This window comes from Dipodomys merriami, unplaced genomic scaffold (assembly GCF_024711535.1).
Source record: "Dipodomys merriami isolate MVZ:Mamm:240054 unplaced genomic scaffold, mDipMer1.0.p SCAF_128, whole genome shotgun sequence".
NCBI classification, from domain to species: domain Eukaryota; kingdom Metazoa; phylum Chordata; class Mammalia; order Rodentia; family Heteromyidae; genus Dipodomys; species Dipodomys merriami.
The window spans coordinates 2,617,906-2,641,046 of NW_027202582.1; the positions used below are offsets into that span (position 1 = coordinate 2,617,906).

The 23,141-nt window shown below is 45.8% G+C and overlaps 1 protein-coding gene across 1 annotated transcript in view; it reads left to right on the plus strand.

Annotated features, from left to right (window-relative positions):
* Nucleotides 1–23,141, plus strand: part of LOC138824334 (phosphofurin acidic cluster sorting protein 1) — a 112,172-nt gene that overhangs the window by 80,043 nt on the left and 8,988 nt on the right. The window contains exons 3-19 of the mRNA XM_070018150.1: nucleotides 2,230–2,319; nucleotides 3,130–3,255; nucleotides 5,603–5,747; nucleotides 6,007–6,098; nucleotides 6,183–6,263; nucleotides 8,309–8,368; nucleotides 9,246–9,406; nucleotides 10,065–10,158; nucleotides 13,849–13,929; nucleotides 16,695–16,810; nucleotides 16,947–17,082; nucleotides 17,949–18,053; nucleotides 18,668–18,774; nucleotides 19,398–19,552; nucleotides 19,747–19,857; nucleotides 20,354–20,456; nucleotides 21,403–21,445. Coding sequence (XP_069874251.1) covers nucleotides 2,230–2,319; nucleotides 3,130–3,255; nucleotides 5,603–5,747; nucleotides 6,007–6,098; nucleotides 6,183–6,263; nucleotides 8,309–8,368; nucleotides 9,246–9,406; nucleotides 10,065–10,158; nucleotides 13,849–13,929; nucleotides 16,695–16,810; nucleotides 16,947–17,082; nucleotides 17,949–18,053; nucleotides 18,668–18,774; nucleotides 19,398–19,552; nucleotides 19,747–19,857; nucleotides 20,354–20,456; nucleotides 21,403–21,445 — 1,806 coding nt within the window. The remainder of the gene's footprint in view (nucleotides 1–2,229; nucleotides 2,320–3,129; nucleotides 3,256–5,602; nucleotides 5,748–6,006; nucleotides 6,099–6,182; nucleotides 6,264–8,308; nucleotides 8,369–9,245; nucleotides 9,407–10,064; nucleotides 10,159–13,848; nucleotides 13,930–16,694; nucleotides 16,811–16,946; nucleotides 17,083–17,948; nucleotides 18,054–18,667; nucleotides 18,775–19,397; nucleotides 19,553–19,746; nucleotides 19,858–20,353; nucleotides 20,457–21,402; nucleotides 21,446–23,141) is intronic.

Genomic DNA, 23,141 nt, shown 5'->3' on the forward strand with positions numbered 1-23,141 from the left:
TATAGCCCCTCCACTTCTTTGGCACAGGGTCTTGCTATATAGTTCTAACTTCCTGAATTCTGTTATACAGGTATGTATGTGCCTCTATGCCTAACTTGACAAACCTTTTCTTTTTTCTTTTTCTTTTTTTTGTCGGTCGTGGGGCTTGAACTCTGGGCCTAGGTGCTGCCCCTCAGCTCTTCAGCTCAAGGCAAGCGCTCTACCACTTGAGCCACAGTGCCACTTCCAGTTTTCTGGTAGTTTATTGGAGTTTCACAGGCTTTCCTCCCAGGCTTTGAACTCTGATCCTCAGATCTCAGCCTCCTGAGCTAGTATTACAGGTGAGAGCCACCGACACTCAGCAAAACCTTTTCTTTAAAAGATTATCTTCAATTTAAAATGGTAGCTTATACCTGTAATCCCAGCTACTCAAGAGGCTGAAATCTGAGAATTGTGGTTTGAATTCAGCCCAGGCAGAAAAGTCCTCAAGATGCTATCTCAATTAACTGTCAAAAAAATGGAAGTGGAGGTGTGGTTCAAGTGATAGAATGCCAAAACCTTGAGCAGAAGACCCAAGCAAGAGTGAGAAGCCCTGAGTTCAAGCCCCAGTACTAACACACACACATACAAATTCAGTACTTCTTACAAATTATTTACATAAGTGGAAGAAGAACAAAATAAAACCTCTTACAACAATAAAACTAGCATTTTTTTTCTGTGCCAGTACTAGGGCTTGAACTCAGGGCTTCTCATTTGCTCAACTTTTTTTTTTTTTTTTTTGGTCGGTCCTGGGGTTTGAACTCTCGGCTTGGGCGCTGTCCCTCAGCTCTTCAGCTCAAGGCGAGTGCTCTACCGCTTGAGCCACAGCGCCACTTCTGGCTTCCTAGTGGTTTTTTTATTGGAGATAAGAGTCTCATGGACTTTCTGCCCAGGCTGGCTATGAACCGAGATCCTCAGATCTCAGCCTCCTGAGTAGCTAGGATTACAGGCGTGAGCCACCAGCGCCCGGCTTTTGCTCAGCTTTCTTACAGTTAGCACTCTACAACTTGAGCCATACCTCAAGTCCAGCCTCTGTTTCTGATTAATTGGAGATCAGAGTCTTGAGGATTTTTCTGCATGGGCTGGAGATTTATAGATGACCAGCATGTTAATTAAAAAGGATTCATTATTAGTTTTCTGTGGCAGGGTTTTAGAGCACTGGTCTAGCATGGGTGATGCCTTGGATTCTATCCTTAGCACTCATACATACACACATGCATGCATGCATGCATGTGTGTGTGTGTGTGTGTAGTTATCAAACAAATGAAAATTGCAAAGACAATGATATTCTACATATACCTGTTAGAACACTGAGTCAAGGTCTGGCCACACTGTGAAGCAGCTGGAACTCTCATGCTACTACTAGAGATGCAGAATGGCACAAATTCTTTGGAAATTGGCCTAACAGTTTCTCATAACGTTAACCGTGGGTCTTACCCTGAGACCCAGCAGTTCTACTGCAAGGTGTTTACATGATACATCAAAACATATGTCCACACAGACATTCACAAGATTAGCAGCTTTAGTCTTAAAAGCTAAAACCTAAAGATATCCCAAATATGGATGTATAGCACCAGGAGGTTGGATAAACAAAACATACTGTTCAGACATAGAATTCTCCTCAGTAATAGAGGAGAATGAACCATTGATCAGCCTTGTGATCATCATATACACATTACAGGAGCTAAAGAGGTCCTGCTAGATCAGCACATGGTGTGTGATGGCATTTATGTTAAGTTTTAGGATGGGGAAAGCTAATGAACAAAGGTTCCTAGAAAACCTTCCTCTAAGCTGAGACCTGAAAGGTGAGTTGATTAGCAGTACACAGAAGAGCATCCAAGGAGAGAGGTAGCAGGTAAACAGGCCACCCCAGAAAGGCCATGTGGCCCAAGAGTGCATTAGAGGAGAAGAAGGAAAAACCAAGGTGAGCAAAGTAAAAAATGTATATATCCAGTGATGTCAGTGCTACCTATGCTTCCCCAGGAGTCTGGAAAAGTGAAAATTCTTGATGAGCCCTACAGTAATGAATGTAATCTTGCCTGTCATGGTAGGTAAAACCCAAAAAAAAGACAATAAGACCATTGAAATATTTGGACCAATGAAAATATTTGTGGTATTTAGAAGTTGTTTGCAAACAGTATTTGTGTGTGTGTGTGTGTGTGTGTGTGTGTGTGAAAATAGCTTTCACATATTTTTTTTTCTTGGATTCAGGGTTCAAAAAGGATTCTTCGCTCCAATGAGATCATCCTTCCAGCTAGTGGTCTGGTAGAAACAGAGCTCCAATTAACCTTTTCCCTTCAGGTGAGACTCTTTAAATCTTAGGTCATTGCTGGGAAGGTGGCTCAGTGGTAGAGCGCTTGCCTTGCATGCATGAGGCCCTGGGTTTGATTCCTCAGCACCACATAAGCAGAAAAAGACAGAAGTGGTGCTATGGCTCAAGTGGTAGCGCTAGTCTTGAGCTGAAAAGCTAAGGGACAGAGCCCAGGCCCCAGAGTTCAAGCCCCGTGACCAACAAAAACAAAACAAAAAAATTTAGGTATTTAAGGTGCCATGGTCAAACAGTTCTCACACCAAGACACAATTTTCTTTAAGAACAGCAAATTCCAGCTTAAGTGAGAAAGGCAGAAGTCACCTGGAGATTTTTGGCTACTCTGGAGAGCCACAGCAGTCACTGATACCAGATGGGCTGCTGAGATAATGTGCCATGACTCAGTTTTCCTTTACCTGACCATACATGATGTTGTACCTACCTACTCTGCCCAATCACCCTCTCTTCTTATCACTCCTATACTGATCACATAGCCCAGCAAGATGTGCCTCCTTCAGTCTCCTATGATCCCTCTTCCTTCCCCTCTCCTACCCCTCCCAGCATGTTTCTCATCTTAATCCCAGTAGTATACATTGAAATGCATATAGAAAACACCTAACCAGATGATAAAAGAAAGAATCCATTTCTCAGCTTGTGTGGACTCCAGACTGTGAAGAAAGCCAGGCACCTCCTTTTTACAGATAGGAAAAACTGAAGTATAGACAGGTTATGTGTTCATTAGTGGGATCTGAACCCCAAAACCCTCAGTTGCCGAGTAACCATCTGACTGCTTTGGTCTTTAGTACCCTCATTTCCTTAAACGAGATGCCAACAAACTTCAGATCATGTTGCAAAGGAGGAAGCGATACAAGAACCGAACTATCTTGGGCTACAAGACCTTGGCTGTGGGCCTCATCAACATGGCAGAGGTAAGTGGAACAGTGAAACTGCTGGCCTGTAAGTCAGAAGCCAAGAGGCACTGGACCTGGTCATTCATTCACTCCCAGCAAATATTTTCCCCAGCCTGTTGGCATTTGCTTAATTGTCCTTTGTAGGTTAATCATTTGGTTGGAAGTTGAAGATGTACTTTTTTTTTCTTTTTGTGCCACTTTGGGGGTTGAACTCTAGGCCTGAGGGGTTTTTTGTTTTTGTTTTTGTGTTTGCTCTATTACTTGAGCTACAGCTCCACTTCCTGCTTTTTGATGGTTAAGAGTCTCATGGACTTTCTTGCCCAAGTTGGCTTTAAACTGTGGTCCTCAGATCGCAGTCTCCTGAGTAGCTAAGATTACAGGTATGAGCCATCAGGACAGCTTGCCACTCAGGAATTGGGAGTGTAGCTCAAATGGTAGAGAGTAAGGCATGAGGAAAAAAATATTAAGAGCTCTAAACACACACACACACACACACACACACACACACACACACACACACACACACACACACACACACACACACACACACACACACACACACACACACACACACACACACACACACACACACACACACACACACACACACACACACACACACACACACACACACAAAAACATAGCTCCTCTGTGAAGAATTTAAGCTAACATGGACTCCCAGAGATTAAGAGATTCACAATCATTTTCAGTCTCAAGCTTCAGTTGTTATCTTTTGAGTGTAAGGCCCTGACTAGCAAGCTGACAGATCAGATATACTTTTGCTTATTTATTTATATTGAGATGAAGTTTCACTGTGCTGCCCAGGCTAATTTCAAAGTCCTAAGCTTGAGTGACCCTTGTCTTAGCCTCTGATTTCCTGCTCAAGGCATCCACTTCAGTGCCTGGTTTGAAGTTTTAAAGTTTTAAAGACTTGAAGGGGCGGGGGGGGAGATGGGAGGCAGGGATGGTAAGGGGAAACAAAGGAGGAGGCAACAATGCTTGATAAGAAATGTACTCATTACCTTGCTCATGTAATTGTAACCCCTCTGTACAGTCTTTTCACAATAAAAAATTTAAAAAAAAGAAAAGCCGGGTGCCAGTGGCTCAAGCCTGTAATCCTAGCTACTCAGGAGGCTGAGATCTGAGGATTGCAGTTCAAAGCCAGCCTGGGCAGGAAAGTCCATGAAATTCTTATCTCCAATAAACTACCAGAAAACCGGAAGTGGCGCTGTAGCTCAAATGGTAGAGCACTAGCCTTGAGCTGAAGAGCTGAGGGACAGAGCTCAGGCCCAGAGTTCAAGCCCCACAACCGACAAAAAAAAAAAAAAAAAGAATTTTTAAAAAAGACTTGAAGAGCCGGAAGCTGGTGGCTCATTCCTGTAATCCTAGCTACTCAGGAAGCTGAGTATCTTGGTTCAAAGCCAGCCCGGGCAAGAAAGTCTGCCAGACTCCTTTTTTTTTTTTTTTTTGGGTCAGGTCTTGGGGCCTGAACTCTGGGCCTAGGCGCTGTCCCTCAGCTCTTCAACTCAAAGTTAACGCTCTACCACTTGAGCCACAGCGCCACTTCCAGCTTTTTTCCTTTTGCTTATGTGGTGCTGAGGAATTGAATCCAGGGCCTCATGCATGCAAGGCAAGCGCTCTACCACTGAGCCACCTTCCCAGCCCCTCTGCCAGACTCTTATCTCCAAACTGGAAGTGGTGCTGTGGCTCAAGTGGTAGAGTGCTAGTCTTGAGCTGAAGAGCTGAGGGACAGCGCTCAGGCCCAGACGGAGTTCAAGCCCTATGACCGACCAAAAAAAAAAAAAAAAGACTTGAAGCTAGGCATACCTGTAATCGTATCTATTCCAAAAGCTAAGACATTCTATGAGAATCCATCTCCCATTAACCAGAAAAATGCCTGTCTGGAGGCATGACTTAAGTGATATAGTGCCAGCCATGAACAAGAAAGCCAATTTAGGCCCCGAGTTTAAGCCCTGGTACCAGAATACACACAGACTTATGGGGCTGGGAAGGTGGCTCAGTGGTAGAGCGCTTGCTTTGCATGCATGAGGCCCTGGGTTCGATTCCTCAGCATCACATAAGTAAAAAGAAAAAAGCAGGAAGTGGCGCTGTGGCTCAAGTGGTAGAGCGCTAGCCTTGAGCTGAAATGCTGAGGGACAGCACCCAGGCCCAGAGTTCGGACCCCACAACCGGACCCCCCCCAAAAGAAAAACAAGACTTAGAAGGCAGTAATGTAGTGGTATGGATTTGAAAGTGAGCAGTATTAGCAGCATTGTCCTTGGTTTTCATGTTCAGTATAATCTTTGAAAATGGCAATCCTAGGATCTATCTAGTAAGGTGTTTCCACTGTACTTTTTGCTTATAGGTTATGCAACATCCCAATGAAGGTGCTCTGGTTCTTGGCCTGCACAGCAATGTGAAGGATGTCTCTGTACCTGTGGCAGAAATAAAGATCTACTCCCTGTCCAGCCAGCCTATTGACCATGAAGGAATCAAGTCCAAGCTATCTGGTAAGACTTATATAGTATCTGCAGACCCCATGAGAAATAAGATACTCCATGCCCTGATCTCCATGTTAGGAAAAGTGAACAAGGCAAGCCTAAAATGTTCCCAAGCAAGAAAAGCTTGGAATTCCTAAAAATAAAGCATGGCCATGGATATGGCAGAAGCCTTTCTCTCCAGCCCAGTTGTACAGATTCCTGTCTTTCCAAGGCTCATAGGCCAGATCTTCCTTAGGGCAAGGGTACCTTACTAGAATTTCTCTTCCAGACCGCTCTCCTGATATTGACAATTACTCTGAGGAAGAGGAGGAAAGTTTCTCATCAGAGCAGGAAGGCAGTGATGATCCATTACATGGGCAGGTAACCTCCCATAGCCCCTTCTTTGGAGTGTCTGAGAAACTTCTAGGATTTTCCAGCCTAATTCTGTACCCTGCCCACTCTCAGGACCTATTCTATGAAGATGAGGATTTGCGGAAAGTAAAGAAGACACGGCGGAAACTTACCTCAACTTCAGCTATCACAAGGGTGAGCTGCCCAGGTCCTGGACCTGACACAGCTGAGATTTTTCAATCTTGCCTGGAAGGAGTATGCTACATTCAGACCTCAGGGAGTTTACACAACCTACATCATCCATTAATAATTGGTGTGAAGCTGGGCACCAGTGGCTCATGCCTGTAATCCTAGCTACTGAGGATGGTAAGATCTGAGGATCATGGTTCAAAGCCAGCCTGGGCAGGAAAGTCCCTAGACTCTTATCTCCAATTAACCACCAGAAAACGGGAAGTGCGCTGTGGCTTAAGAGGTAGAGCACTGGCTTTGAGCTGAAGAGCTCAGGGACAGAGCCCAGACCCAGGTTCAAGCCCCATGACTGACAAAAAAAAAAAAAAAAATGATGTGAGACAAGTATTGGTAGTTCATGTCTGCAATTCTAGCCACTTGAGAGACTGAAATGGGAATATGGTTTAGTGGTGGAGTGCTTGCCTAACATGCATGAGGTCCTAGATTCAATTCTTCAGTAACATATAATTTTTTTAAAAGGCTAAGATCTCAAGATCTATGTTCAAGGCCAGCCCAGACACACAGAATTGACCCTCTTACCTTCAATTAACTAGAAAAAAAAAAACCAGGGGCATGGCTTAAAATAGTAGAGTGCCAACCATGAGCAACCATTGCTAAGAACAAGAGGCCCTGAGTTCAAGCTCTAATACTGACATTGAGGGGGGAGGGATAGAGAAAAGGAGTATGGAAGAAAGAAATGAGGAAAGGGAAAAGGGAGAGAAGGAAACGAAAGAGAAGAAAAACTTATGGCTATAAGGTAAGTTAGAGGGCTCAGCACAGAGACCGGACAGGAAGGTTGGACAACTCTACTAGTTCTAACATATAATGAGTCAGACTTAGCAAGTAACTACGACACTAGAGTCAGGCAAAATGCCAAGAAACAGGTTTTTGAAGACAGAGCTTATCAGGTAGATTTAGGGAAAGGTATCGCTGAAAGCAACTGTGGGAGGCCCAGTATAGAGATGTATGTGTCTCTATGTTGTTGTTGTTGTTGTTGTTGTTTTTCAGGGACGGGTTGTTTTTTGTTTTTGTCAGTCCTAAGGCTTGAACTCCAGGCCTGGGTGCTGTCCCTGAGCCTCTTTGTGTTCAAGGCTAGCATTCTGCCACTTGAGCCACAGCACTACTTCTGGTTTTTGTGTGGTCAATAAGAGATGAGAGTCTCACAGAGACTTTTCTGCCCAGGGCTGGCTTTGAATTATGATCCTCAGATATCAACCTCCTGAGAAGTTAGGATTACAGGCGCGAGTTACTGGTGCTGGCAGTTTTTGTTTTGTTTTGTTTTTTAACAAGCAATGGGTTTCTCAGCTGAGGATTGGGGGTTGAGTAGATACAGTTAAGGTTAGAAATAAGACTCAGACTCTTACCTGACTCCTAAGCTTTGTTCTCTAGAAGAAGGGCCATCCAAGAGTGCTAAATTGGGGCGATCTGATTATATTTGCCTCTGGAAAGACTACAGAGAACCCAAGGGAAAATTACTGAACACTGGCCAGGTGGGGAGAAGGCAATTGCAGTAACCCAGAGATGTGAAGGAAAAGCCTGCCTGAAGGCAGTGATATTACAGGCAAGAGGTCAGGAGTTAGCCAGCCCAGGCTGATAGAGTGGTAGGGGGAGACTCCAGGTACAGCTTGGTGATTGGCTGGCTTGTGATGTTGCTAACTGGAATGACAGTGAAGGGGAAGAAGATGAGTGCCACTCTGAGATGGTAAGTGTAGATGTACAGGGCAAACTTGAAGGACAAGCAGATGAGAGCCTGGAGGTGCAATCTGGAAGTTATCTGCAGGTGGAAGTTCTGGAGACTGAATAGGTCACTTTCAGCTACACCTGGAGCTCTGAGAACTGCACTGGCTCTGGCTTGTTTTTCCAGAGGTTTTCAGTGTGGGAGCAAGAACTATGTTTCCCTTCTCTCTTGTGCTTTCATTGCTCCCTGCATGGGTAGGCTCATTCACTGTTGGTTGACTTGATAACCAGAAGTAGATGTTGTCTGAGAACTGTTTTATACTTTATCCCCACAGCAACCTAACATCAAACAGAAGTTTGTGGCCCTCCTGAAGCGTTTCAAAGTTTCTGATGAGGTATGACTCTCTTACTTCCAAGGTTAATGGTGAGTAGAATTCCCACAGCTTCACACCTTTCTGTGTAGCCACTTGATGTCACATTTCTGTAGTAATGTTCCTTGCCCCCTCTTCTTGTGTATTAGAGCTGCAAGGGAGGAGGCAGCTGGAGAAGAACTCCATGCTGCTTGAAAATAAAATGAGAGTTCTCCATGTAGTGTGTAGTTCCATGGCATTCAGGGACAGAGCAGCACAATTGAACTAAACTGTTGGTTAAGCAGCTGAGTCTCTGGCATGGGATGACAATGACAAATATAGCCTCCATTGTTTAATATCCTCTCTTGTCCCAAAAGGAGCCAGCTGCAGAGAGTTGTAGCCCAAGAGGTGGGCATGTCCTAAGTGGCCATCTCTTAAGTCACTGGAACTGGCCATTGATAGGAAAGCCATCGCTCCTTGGATCCTCTGATCCTGGTGCCAGTCTTCACAGATTTCTCAATAGACTAAAAAAGAATTGAAGATAAAAATTGTCAATAGAGAGAGTTATTCTATGGGCTTCAGAGAAAAGCAGACTGGCCTACCAGACTCACCTCATGGGTTTTCTTGTGCCTGTTCCATAGAAAAGGCATGTTAAAACTCCCTCCTGGTGAAGGTCCTTCCTGGTGTGGATGTCAGGAGGAAACAAGAGGGAAGGTGACCTCACCTGTAAAGGTCACCTGCTTTCAGCGTCAGACCACAGAAAAGATGTGACAGCCATTCCAATGAATGTAACATTATGACTTTTCTCTTTAAAGGTAGTACTGGGGAGGCCAATTGACATCTGGCCAACGGGAAAGAAAATGCTCGTTTTAATTGTTAATAGGGAGTACCCAAAAGTCAAAGGTCCTTTTTCCTCCCACAGGTAGGCTTTGGGCTGGAGCATGTATCCCGGGAACAGATTCGGGAAGTAGAAGAGGACTTGGATGAACTATACGACAGTCTGGAAATGTACAATCCCAGTGACAGCGGCCCTGAAATGGAGGAGACAGAGAGCATCCTCAGCACCCCAAAGCCCAAGCTCAAGTGAGGCCTAGAGCTTCCGTAGGCTTCCTTCCAACACCTCCCCAGACCTATGTTCCCCACACCCTCCCTCATTGCCCTATTCAGGAAGTCATTCTTTTTGGGAGGGATTGAGGATATGAACTGGAGGTGGCACTCAGGTCCTCACACTTACTAGCCACTTAAGCCACACCTCCAGGCCCTTTCTGCTTTATTTTTCATATAGGATCTCATGTTTTTGCCCAGGTCTGACCTCAGACTATGATCTTCCTACCTGTGCTTCACACTTAGCTGGGTTTACAGGCATAAACCATCACACCTGGTTTATTTGCTGAGAAAAGGGGAGCTTGCTAACTTTTTTCCTGGGCTGGCCTCAAACCACAATCCCCTGGATCTCTAACTCCAAGTAGCTGATGTTATAGATGTGATGGTTCGTCCTTTGCTGAGCCTCCAGCTCCCTGGGCAGAGATCAGTTTTTGTCTGTGGCATAAGTCCTGATAGGACTCTCCCGAAGTCCCTGTACCCCAGGCCCCATTTCTCCACCCCCACAGAATCCTTCCTCACCAGTGTCTTTGAGGCCCAGGCTGTTGATCTGCCTTGAGCACCAGCTCCACTCGGCTCTTGTGAGCTGCTGTTCTGAGCCGTGGTTGCCACTGACCCCGGCTGTGCTTCTTCGCCGTAGGCCCTTCTTTGAGGGGATGTCGCAGTCCAGCTCACAGACGGAGATTGGCAGCCTCAACAGCAAGGGCAGCCTCGGAAAAGACACCACCAGCCCTGTGAGCAGACCGGTGGCAATGAGGGGTGGGGTGAGGGACCTAGCCTATTAGCTTTACACTCAAGGACCCTGCTTCTCTGAGTGTGGCTCCTTCTGAAAGAGTAGCCTCAGTTTTCCTCCTCTCACTACTGGGCTGAGAATTCAATGCTCAGAGGACACTGCTATGTCCAGTCACTATTCTTTCCCTCCCACCTCAGAACTTTCCTTCTTTCCCCTGTCCATTACACAGTGGCTGAGTGTATGACCCTTGGGAAGGCACTCATTTAAGGGAAAACAATTCTACCTTCCATACTAGGAAATGAACAGAAGGAGCAAAGGGGCCCGCAAGGTCTGTCTATGCCATCATAAGTAGGTTTTACTGAGTAGAAATGTCAGAGATACAGTACCCTGTAAGAATGTAGAATTTAGTGGTTAGCTTTCCATTTGCCTGCTGTGCCGAAGGGAAGAGCTGTGTACTGTGGCTCCCAGCCCCCAGCAGCCAGGCATAGGCAGGACCCTGGTAGTGCCAAGCCCATCTCATGCTGGGAAAGCTGTTCTTCCCTTTGATCACAACTAAGGGAAGTGGACATTGCCTATGGTTTCAGAGCAGAGCTGTGGTTTGCTGTTGAAAGACTCATTCTTTTCTGTTGAGAGAAACCAAACACTTCAAGGCCTCCAGTGGCTGCTTTGGTGACAGATGAGATGTACAGTCATTTACTCACCCCAGGGAATACTCAGATCACCTTGAAAATAGATATTAATTGTAAGGAGATGAGGCAATCCATATGTTGAAAAACAGTCTGTAGTTGGGCTGGCTCCAGTCCGGAGTGTGCAAACCACCACCTCACAGGGATATCTGACAGCTGCCTTTCTTCTTGCTGCCACTAGGCGATGCTGTCCCCTAGTTTTTCCCTCTTCCTGGTCAAAGCACAGAGCTGGCCACCAAGCCCAACAAGAATTTTATCAGAGGGTGTTAGTGGGGACATGCAGGAAGGAAAACTGCAACTCCACCCAGAATTCCCTCAAGGAAAAGCCTGAGTCCTGCCATTTCAGATCAATATTGACAGCACCTTCATAGTGATCTGTAGAGCCCAGGCCACAGCTGATGTACTACTAGTGTTACGTTAGCGTGTGAGTCCCAGGTGCTTATCCTCACAGGGAACTTCAGAATGGAATGATCCTGTCAAATGTAACTGCCCCGTGGACAGAGACCATTGGCTACTAGAGCCAGATTCATCAATGTAAGAGTTCTTCTAGGAAGAAGCCCAGGGTATGGTTGAGGGAGGGCTATTGCAAATAGTGTTCGGGGGATGCCAGACAACATACTGTTGTAACAAATAAGGTATTAGCTGAGCCAGTGCCCAAGAAGTACTAAGCATAGCACCAACTATATTATGAATACCTGGTAAATGCTAGTAAGTATTGGTTTTAAGTCAGCAGGGGGAACTATTTCATAACTGAGTGTTTCTGCCATGACAGAATTAGGCTGTAGGTTCTGAATGACAGAATTAGGATGTAATGTACAACATTAAGAGGAGGGAAAATCATCTGATTCCTGGAGCCCCATTAGGTAAAGGTATCAGCCTAGGAGGCCAGTTAGCGCAAAGGTCAATGTACTATTAGTCTGTACAATGTAATGATTTAAGGGCTCCTTGTTCGGGAAAAAAATAGCATATTTATGCAAGGTGAAATATCCAAATTTGAATTGTTTTGTTTTATGAGTCAAGGTCTTGCTATTGTAGCCCAAGCTGACCTCAAGCTCAGCCTTCTAAGTGCTGGGATTATAGACCTGTTCTATTACTTCTGGCTCTGAGTTTGACTCTTGACCCCATCATTCCACTGACTGGCACTGGGCAAATTCCTCCTCCATTTCTTCATATGCAAGCAGGTGTAAAAAGCCCAGGACTATATGGAGATGCAATGAGATCTTGTTGGTCAGACCTCTAGTAAGGTACATGCTAATTGATTGCTTTACTGCTTGGGAACCTGTAGTACGTGTACACTGCTGTTGCTTTTATTTATTATTTTTATTTTGGAGCAGTTTCAGTTTTTGACTCCTAAAATTGCAAAAATCTAGATGACTTTTATGTGAGTGCTTCAAGTTCTGATTCCTTTGGTCAGACTGTAGATTCTGTTGTTCCCCTGCTGAGATTTCTATTTTGAAAAGCCCCATATGTCTCAATGTGGGTGTGGAACTTTGTAATCTTTTGGTCTGAGATGCTTTAAGACCAGAACAAGACTGTGCTTTTAGGTGGAGAACTTCCAGGGGGTTGGGAGATACACTCAGTAATACATGTGGAAGGCTCTGTATTTACTGCCTTACCTAGGTAGCCTCTCATCCCATTGCTGATCATTGTTGGTTATCTACTTCCTTTTTTTAATCTTTTCTTTTTGTGGGGGATGGAACTCAGAGCCTTGTGCTTGCTAAGCAAGTGCTCTACCCTTGAACTATATAACCAGCCCCTTCCTTTCCTTTCCTTTTGTGCTCTGGGTTTATAGGAAGCCAGCTAGAGTACAGACTACCAGTTGCACTGTTGAGAGAGCACTATCAGTATTAATGTTAGAGGCTGTACTTCATTACACATACTCTTCATTAGCTACCGTTGCCTATGGGTACATGCTATATACTGTTGAGGCCTAATGACTCACTGCTAGTACCAAACAATTAGACAGACATAGCTGGAATACTGTGAGGATAACTGCAGGTCTGGATAACAAAAGCCCTTTAGAAGCCTGGAGGCAGCCTGGTCTGCCTGGTTGTGAGCCATGACATAGGCCAAGAGGTCTTAAGCCCTGAGGTTACAGGTCTAAGGTGTGTTAGATTTGTCTTGAAGCTTACTTTGGATAGTAGTTCTCCACTGGGGATGACTTTTCCCAGGGAGTACCTGTCAGTGATTGGAGGCATTTTTGGTTATAACCAATAGAGAAGGCTGCTACTGTAATAGTTTTACTAATTTATTCAAAGAAATGACTGCATGAATGAAAGGAAATGGGATGTCCTGCATATTTTCTGCCTCCTTTGATTCCTTAGGAGAAAGAGATTCAGTGAGGCCTTACCAGCTTCTCCAGCCTGCAACCCAAACTACTCATGACTGACTTGGATGTCTACTTAGACAGAAGCCATATTAGCAGATTGGATTATCTGACTATGTATCTATGCCTAAAAAATAAACTTTTACTATTTATGAGAAATGCCAATAAGATTTGAGACAAATAGAGAATTCATACCTAAATGGCTTTATACTGGCCATCTTTTTGCTTGTATGTTCTGTTAGAGGACTTTCTGCATATTTGTACCAAGCAAAAAGCACATGGTTACTATGGATATCTTTTAATCTCAGAATGAAAGACATGAATTATGAGCGTCCCTTGTCTGACAAGCAAAGGTGGCCCATATGTCTTGTAGAGCAAGAGTGTTCACTGAATCAAGAAGAAAGACTTTATAGATCTAATAACAAACCTTCTAACTCTGAGCCCCTCTTCCCTAGTGACATCTCTGTCATTGACCTACTGATTTTTAAAAGAATGATCTCTTTGAAGCTTTGTTTTCATAAAATATCTTCCCTTATAAGATGAAAACCATAAAGGATGAAGACTAAGTGAAAATGTTTTAAGCTTCTTAGATATCTTGTAAAACAAGTTATAGCAATGGTTTGCTTTGGGTTTTTTTGTTTTTTTGATGAGTGATAGAAATTATTTTAATTTTTTGCAGATGGAATTGGCTGCTTTAGAAAAAGTCAAATCTACTTGGACTAAAAACCAAGATGACAGCTTGACTGAAACAGACACTCTGGTATGTATGGCTCAGTTTCCTATCTTAGCTACTCAAATAGTCTTTGTAAAACCTTTAAAAATATATGCAATCTGTGTGTATCACCTTTAGAATAAGAACATATATATATGTATGTGTGTATGTATATATATATATATATATATATATATATATATATACATACATACAAGAGAAGCTGGGTGACAGTGGCTCATGCCTTAATCCTAGCTACTCAAAAGGCTGAAATCTGAGGGTTGTAGTTCTAAACAAGTTCCCCTAGAAGGAAAGTCCTTGAGACTTTTTGTTGTTGTTGTTGGTCGTGGGGCTTGAACTCTGGGCCTGTTCACTGGCCTTCAGCTCTTCAGCTCAAGGCCAGTGCCCTACCATTGAGCCACAGCGCCACTTCTAGCTTTTTCTGCTTATGTGATGCTAAAGAATCAAAACCCAGGGCCTCCTGCATGAAAGGCAAGCACTCTACCACTGAGCCACCTTCCCAGCCCTGCTTGCGACTCATATCTAAATTAACCAGCAAAAAAACAAGCTATGGCTCAAGTGGTAGAGCACTAGCCTTGAGTAAAAAAGCTCAGGGATAGCACCCAGGCCCTGAGTTCAAGCCCAATGACCAGCACCAAAAAAAAAAAAAAAAAAAAAAAAGACTTGCAGGACTACCTTGGGAATTAGGCCTAAATTTGTAGACTTGTAAATGACCTTCCGTTTCTCCCTTCTGAAATCATTACTCACAGTCTAGAATCTAGCCTAGAGACTAGGTCATTCTTCAAACCAGAAATGTCCCCACTCTGCCTTTTATTTATTTTTGAGAGTGGGGGAGGGAAAGAGAGAGAGAGAGTACAGGGCTTGAACTTAGGGCCTCATACCCAATGGGTGTGTGTGTGTGTGTGTGTGTGTGTGTGTGTGTGTGTGTGTGTGTGTGTGTGTGTGTGTGTGTGTGTGTGTGTGTGTGTGTGTGTGTGTGTGTGTGTGTGTGTGTGTGTGTGTGTGTGTGTGTGTGTGTGTGTGCGCGCGCGCGCGCGTGTGCGTGTGCGCGCGTGTGCGTGTGTGTGCGCGCGTGTGCGTGTGTGTGTGCGCGTGTGCGCGCGTGCGTGCGTGCGTGCGCGTGTGCGTGCGTGCGTTTGGGTGCATATCCTGGGGCTTGAGCTTAGGGACTGGGTACTGTCTTGGAGTTGTTTTTTTTTTTTTTTTTTTTTGCTCAAAGCTATCACTCTACCACTTGAGCCAGTTCTACTTCTGGCATTTTGTTGATTAATGGAGATAAGAGTCTCACAGATTTTCCTATCCTGTCTGGCTTTGAACTACAATTCTTAGACCTCAGCCTTCTGCTTAGCTTGATTATAGGCATGAACCACCAGCACCCATCCCTTACTCATTTTTTAGTTCATGACTGCCGCTCTATCACTTGAGTCCCACTTCCAGTCTGGCACTTTTTACTGGTTAATTGGCAATAAGAGTCAATGTTTTTTGGCCAAGCTGGTTTTGCACACTGATGCTCAGATCTCAGCCTTCTGAGTAAGATTACAGAGGTGAGCCACTAATACCTGGGTTTTTTAAATTAGCATACATTAGCGTGCAAGGGGGGATTTCACTGTAGCAATTCCACAAAGTGTATAATATATTCCAATCAGCTTCCCCCTCTTTAGAACTCTCTTCCCATTCTGCCTGTTCAATTAGAGCTATGAAGTGCTCACTTGGAGCTGGATGCTAGTAGCTCACACCTGTAATCTTTATTATTCTTTTTTTGGGGGTCCGGTCGTGGGGCCTGAACTCTGGGCCTGGGCGCTGTCCCTCAGCTCTTCAGCTCAAGGCTAGCACTCTACCACTTGAGCCACAGCGCCACTTCTGGCTTTTTTCTTTTTGCTTATGTGGTGCTGAGGAATTGAACCCAGGGCCTCAGGCATGCAAGGCAAGTGCTCTACCACTGAGCCACCTTCCCAGCCCCTCACACCTGTAATCTTAACAGTCAGAAGGCTGAGATCTGAGAATTGAGATTCAAAGCTAGTCCGGACTACCTTTGAAAGTTCTTAAGACTGTTACCTCCAATTAACCATTAAAAAAACGCTGAAGCCAGGCACTGGTGGCTCACACCTGTAATCCTAACTACTCAGGAGGCTGAGATCTAAGGATCGTGGTTTAAAGCCAGCCCAGGCAGGAAAGTCTGCAAGATTCTTATCTCCAATTAACCACCAGAAGTCAGAAGTGGCACTGTAGTTCAAGTGGTAGAGTGTTTGCCTTGAGATCAGGGATAGCACTCAGGCCCAGAGTTCAAGACTCACAACCGAGACACATACACGCGCGCGCGCGCGTGTATACACACACACAGCTGAAAGTGAAGCTATGGCTCAAGTGGAAAAACACTAGCCTTTTTTTTTCCTTCACCAGTCCTGGGGCTTGAATTCAGGTCCTGAGCACTATCCCTGAGCACTATCCCTGAGCTTTCTTTTGCTCAAGGCTAGCACTCTACCACCTGAACCACAGCACAACTTCTAGCTTTTCTGTTTATGTGATACTGAGGCATTGAACTCAGGATTTCATGCATGCTAGACAAGCATTCTACCACTAAGGCACATTCCCAGCCCAGAACACTAGCCATGACAGACAATAGGAACATGCAATTAACTTGAAGAGCAAATTCCTCATTAAGTTAAGTAAGAGTTTTTAGACCATGCATTTCTAGGAAGACAGCAAATGACTCCTAGTGGTAGGGAAGGTTCTTAGCAGGGCTCCAGAGGTCAGTGGGTGAGAGGTAACCTTTGCTTCTTTCTTCATGGCAGGAAATTACTGACCAGGACATGTTTGGTGATATGAGCACAAGTCTGGTTGTTCCAGAGAAAGTCAAAACACCTATGAAATCCAGCAAAACAGATCTACAGGGCTCTGCCTCCCCCAGGTACTCCAGACTAAAGGGACACAAGTACTATAGACTTGCAAGCATACCTGGTACCAGCTCCATAACCTGTGGAGGGTGTGGGCTGGTATAGCTTTGAGGCTGAGGGACTATGTAACCCTCTCATGCTCTCCATCAGCAAAGTGGAAGGAACACACACTCCCAGGCAGAAGAGAAGCACTCCTCTGAAGGAGCGACAGCTCTCCAAGCCACTGAGCGAGAGGACCAACAGCTCCGATAGTGAGCGTTCACCTGACCTGGGCCACAGCACACAGGTACCTACAGTCCCCCAGCAAGACCAGGTCCTCCAGACTACCTAGGCTTTAGTCTCCTCTGTCTCTTGTCCTTCTTGAACAGCTAGACAGAAGAAAGGAATATATGAAGTGCTGTCTATAAAAAGGCATTCTGGAAGACCTAAGTTAAAGGAGCCCACCACATTTATTTTTCACTGCCAATGTGTAATTGGGCTTCTGATTGATTTGTGGGATCTGGAGAAAGCACAAGAACGGAGGCATCATCTCCCTGCCAGGGCCATTTCCCTCCACTCTCCAGTCTTAGGGTGCTGGAAAAGAGCTGGAAAGAAACAAGATTTCGGGAGTATCCTCTCTACAGACTTGGAGAAGAGTTCTTAGCTGCAGAGCTGGCGTTCCTTCCAAGTCCTGTTAAGCAGCCAGTCTGATCACTTCCCTAATAAATATTGTGGAGAGAAATGTTTGGGTCAGTATGGCTTCCTGAGTTTGATGCTGTTACAGAGCTGCAAATGAACCTGAGACTAGAATAGCCAAGCTCCCTGGGTGAGGTATTGTCCTTCTTGTTAATCACTGTTCCTGAAATGTCCTTATTCACTGTGAGTCCCATATATTGCCTCCACCCTCATTATTTCTCTCCCCACTGCCCTTGATATCATTCGCTTGCTGCTCTAACTCCTCTGCTTCTACCATCCTGGCACTATATCTTTGCCTCACAGACTGTCCCCAGCAGGATCCCACAGTGACTCTCAGTCTGTTCCTCATCTCTATTTTGGTCTAGGCAATGGGAGAGTGTCTCCTTTACAAATTCCTGGTGTCTGCACTGTCTGAATACCTGTGCCAAGGGTTCTCCCCACCTTCACCCCCGGGTGCCTAACAGACACTCCTTACAGATTCCAAGAAAGGTGGTATATGACCAGCTGAATCAGATCCTGGTGTCCGATGCAGCCCTCCCAGAAAATGTCATCCTGGTGAATACTACCGACTGGCAAGGCCAGGTAAAGCATTGAGAACCTCAATTCTCAACCTGAGAGGGGTCTGCAGATGGGGAAGCAGGAGAGTAACCCCATCTCTAAGCCTCTCCTAAGCCAAGCCTGGAGCTCTGAGTTTCTATCTTCTGTCCAATCTATGAATCTTCCATCACTAACTTTTCTTTACCTCAGCCTCCTTATCTGTTTAAATATAAAGAAAGAAAAACCAAGCAATAAGCATTTGGTCTGGGTTGCCCTTCTTCAACCCCACCAGGATACCATGGATTAGGCAAGTGTCTACAGTAACACCAAATGCTATAACATGCTTGGGGCTATCCCTGGTTTCTGTGACGGCACTTCAACAGCAGCAGAGCAGACCTGCCTGTCTCTCACCATCCACCCTGTGATAGTCTGGTGCCAGAGGTGCTAGACATGGGTGACATTTGAAGCCCCAAAACTTACCCTCCCACCTCTCATAGCATGTCTCCCTGAAGTCTGCCTCACCTTTCCCTACTCTATGACGTTCTGCCCCAGCCTGGCAACCTGATCACCTCTGCCCAGTGTTGCCCAGAAAGCAGGCAGGGACTTAGCACTTGTGGGGCCTTGCACTCACCTGAATGCCTGTCCTTTTTCTATCACAGTATGTGGCTGAGCTGCTCCAGGACCAGCGGAAGCCCGTTGTGTGCACATGTTCCACCGTGGAAGTCCAAGCTGTGCTGTCTGCCCTGCTCACCCGGATTCAGCGCTAGTAAGTGCTCTGGCCTGCTATTTTGGAATTCCCTCCACCTCATGTTTTCACCCTGACTTGGAGGGTAGGGCCTGTTGGCTTCATCAGATCAGGGTATATGTTGACAGGAAGCAACAAAAGGCTGTAGCGTCTAGTACCCAGGATAGACTATTAACTTCTGAGCCCACTACTTCCTTGCCCAGACTCTTGCCTTGCCCCTTTCTTAAATTTATGATAAGGAAGAGAGAGTTTAAATAAGATCTTTTACTTTGTCCTGCGAGCTATAATGAACTGCTTGATGATCAAGAGTCAGTGCTCTCCTTCTCCAGGGCTTCTGAGAGACCTGGAATCCCCTCCCATGCAACAGAGAGTGGGGCAATTCCAGCTGACTGTGGGCTTCCCAGGTAGCACTGCCTTAGGATTCCTTATTACCCATCCCTGTTAGCCTGGCCCTTCTTTCTTCTTCATGGGCAGCTCTCTCCCTCTTGAGCAGTGCTATAGTTTATTGCCTCCCAGTATTGTTTAGTGGATTTGCTTTCCCCTGTGGCTTCTTGGGGTATATGGAGTCAAAAGCTTGGGACCTTCCCTGAGCAGGATCCTGGTAAGCCCCAAGCATGGTGTGTGAAGACCCCCTTTCTTTCCAGCTGCAACTGCAATTCGTCCATGCCAAGGCCAGTCAAAGTGGCAGCTGTGGGAGGCCAGAGTTACCTGAGCTCCATCCTCCGGTTCTTTGTCAAGTCTTTGGCCAGCAAGACTTCAGATTGGCTGGGCTACATGCGTTTCCTCATCATTCCCCTTGGTAAAGTTGTGCAGTGTCCCAGAGGGTGTGGCACACATGAGGCCTCTATAAGCAGATCTGACTCTGCAGCAGCATGGGGCATTGATCCTAGGACAAACCACCAAGGAAACCAAAAGCCAGAGCCATGCTTGGGCCAACTCCTCCCATCATGCCACCCACTAACCCATTTACCTTGTCTGGTTTTCATCTATTAGGTTCTCACCCAGTGGCCAAATACTTGGGCTCAGTTGACAGTAGATACAGCAGCACCTTCCTTGATTCTGGCTGGAGAGACCTTTTCAGCCGCTCAGAGCCCCCAGTATCAGGTAAAGGCCCTTGGTAAGGGAATCCCTGCCAGGAGTGTAGCACCCGGTTCCTGACAGCCAACCACCGCTGAAGGGGACCTTCACCCTGTGGCTCACCATCAGCCAGCCACTGTGCCAGTTCACTTTCCCAGTGAGTGTCTATTGAGGGAGGCACATCCTGTGTAGCCCTCCCTTTACCCAGAAGTAAGAGGTCATGCTGGGCTGGCAGATGTAAAGATGAGTAGGAAGTAGTCATTCTCTAGATAAATATGTGCCACCAAACCAGCAGCTGTCCTTCTGAACAGCCAGTGTTGGTAGTGGTAGCATCAGAGGGAGGCTGAGATGGAATGCAGAAGACCATGTTTAAATGTATAACTCCTTTGATTCATAGCTAAGGGAACTTCAGAATCCTTTCTCTACCTCAGCTCTGCAGGTCCTCACCTAGCTCTTGGGGAAAGGGAGGAGGAGCCAAGTGTTTGCTGAATTGAATGAGTACTTTCCTTCTGGTTTATTGTAGAGTCACTGGATGTGGTGGGACGTGTGATGCAGTATGTCAATGGAGCAGCTACAACGCACCAGCTCCCTGTGGCTGAAGCCATGCTGACCTGCAGGCATAAGTTGTAAGTCTTAGTTTGGGAGATTTCTTTAAAATTCATTGGATGGGCCAGTGGCCAGTGGCCAGTGGCTCATGCCTATAATCCTAGTTACTCAAGAGGCTGAGATCTGAGGATCACAGTTCAAGCCAGCCAAGCCAGGAAAGTCCTCTATGAGACTCTTACCTCCAATTAACCACCAAAAAAGCCATACATAAGGCTGTAGCTAAAGTGGTAGAATGCTAGCCTTGAGCAAATAAGCTCAGAGACAGTGCTCAGGCCCTGAGTTCAAGTCCCAGGACCCAGCACCAAAAACAAATAGCATTAGGTGATCTAGGGGAATCTTGAGTCTTTCCATGTTTCACATTCTCCTCCACACTTCGTTTCCTGTCAAAGGAGCACAAGAAATGTAAATAATTTTTTCTGTCTCCAATCTAGACATTCCCTCCCTTGTCCTGGGCCTTCTCTGGCATGGGTTTGGGTTAGGTTTTTTTGTTTCTTTTGTATTGTTTTGTTTTGTTGTCGGTCGTGGGACTTGAACTCTGGGCTTAGGCGCTGTCCCTGCGCTCTTCAGCTCAAGGCGAGCGTTCTACCACTTGAGCCACAGTGCCACTTCTGTTTTTCTAGGCGTTTATTGGAGATAAGAGTCTCACAGACTTCCTGCCCGGGCTGGCTTTGAATTGCAATCCTCAGATCTCAGCCTCCAGAGTAGCTAGGATTACAGGCATGAGCCACCAGCGCCCGGCTAGGGTTAGTTATTTCTTTCCCCGGTGGCTGAAACTAACCAGGGAAGTAGGCAGTACAGTTTGTACAGTCATGTCTTTTCCCCTTCATTCTGTACATTGCCTCCATGTGGTATGACAGGAATATGTGCTGGACTCCTCTGAGCCATGAAACAATGTGGAAAGCTTATTTCCCCAGTACTCTGTTCAGTTGAACCCACTAAATATAAAACTTTCCTGTCTCCCAACAGCCCTGATGAAGACTCCTATCAGAAGTTTATTCCTTTCATTGGCGTGAGTACTACCCTCCTCTGATCTCCCATCTTCCTGTCTTCCCTTCATACACACTAAATACGATTCATCAAATTATCTAGAACAGTGGCTGCATGAGGATGAATTTTGTCACACACACCCCTCCCTGCCTTAAGAGGTGGATATCTGACAGCACCTAGAGACAGTTTTGGTTATCACAGCTGGGAACAAAAGTGTTCCTGGCATACCATCCAGTGACATAGGACAGTCCCCACCTGGAGAACGATGCTGCCCAAGGGTCAGGGAGGAACACTACAGGGAGGAACACTGGTCTGGGATGCATTTGGCTGTTCATCTGAAGGTCCTTTGTTCCCAAATCATCAACTGTGCCCACATTCATCATTAGTATCTCCTGTTTATTGCACCAGGCCTTGAACGTGGTTCATGTGGTCCTCTGTAGGAATGTCCAGAGTATGGCTTCTTCAGGCTTATGGACAAAGAGTGGCTTTGAAAAGTAGAGCATGGTATTCCAGGAGATGTCCTAGAGTCAGGCCCTGAGTTAAGGACTCTTCCTTTCTGAGTGGTGAATTTTGAAATAAAGGAGGAGCCTCACAGATGACATTATGTCAACTGTACTGGCCTTTGTTCATTTGGCAACAACTGGGCCTAAAAGACATAGGGGGCTCAGCAGAGACAGCACCACCCAAAAGAAGACTGGAAACTTTAATTTTTCACTGTGCTGTTTTCCCTCCTAAGACAGCTGTGTCACTTTCTGTAATTTACTTCCAGAGCCCAATAGCTTTCAGAAGGGAAAGGGCAGTGCAGACAAGGGACATTAGCCCCTATTATCCAAGATTAGCCCCTACTATTCAGTGCATCCAAGAATGTGGTATCCTGAGTGACCTCAACTGGGAAAATGAGCAGCCCTGTTCAGGCTTTGCCAGCTGCCCATCTAGCAATACATTTGCTACCTGGTTTGCACTGGGGCTATTCCTTGAGACACACCACACAGCCCAGACAGGCAGCATAACTCATGCCCTCATGGAACTGGAGGCCTGAGTCACTACTCACTGTAATCTCACAGCCAAGTGAGAGATTCAAAATAAAAAACCTTTAAGGAGATGTGCCTCAGTTGTAGTATGTGAGGCCCTGGGTTTGATCCTCAGCACAGGGAGAAAAAAAAGGAGTTGCTAGCAGTCACTGACAGAATGCCTAGGATACTAAGGGAGGTCTAATCCAGGAAGCTCTAAAATGTTGATTTGTTTCTCTTGGTCAGTAAAGAGACCCAGCCAGAAGTTTACCCAGGACCTACTGTAGGGAGGTATTGGGTCTCTGCTCTAGTAGCCCCAAGCCAGCTTCTATACAGCTCTGCCCCAGACTGGGGCAGGTGTCAGGTACAAGACCTCACCTGCCACTCAGACCACCAGGGATAGACCAAGTTGTTTCTAGCTCAGTGCTTCTCTGGCCACTGGAGGGCCTCCTCCCTCCTCTCAAGGATTCTCTATGGGATGATAATAAATATGGTCAAAATAGATTGTTTTTATCTATGAAAATAGAGCAGTAAAACCTGTTGAAATGGGGCTGGGAAGGTGGCTCAGTGGTAGAGTGCTTGCCTTGCATGCCTGAGGCCCTGGGTTCGATTCCTCAGCACCATATAAGAAAAAAGCCGGAAGTGGCGCTGTGGCTCAAGTGGTAGAGTGCTAGCCAGAAGCTGAAGAGCTGAGGGACAGCACCCAGG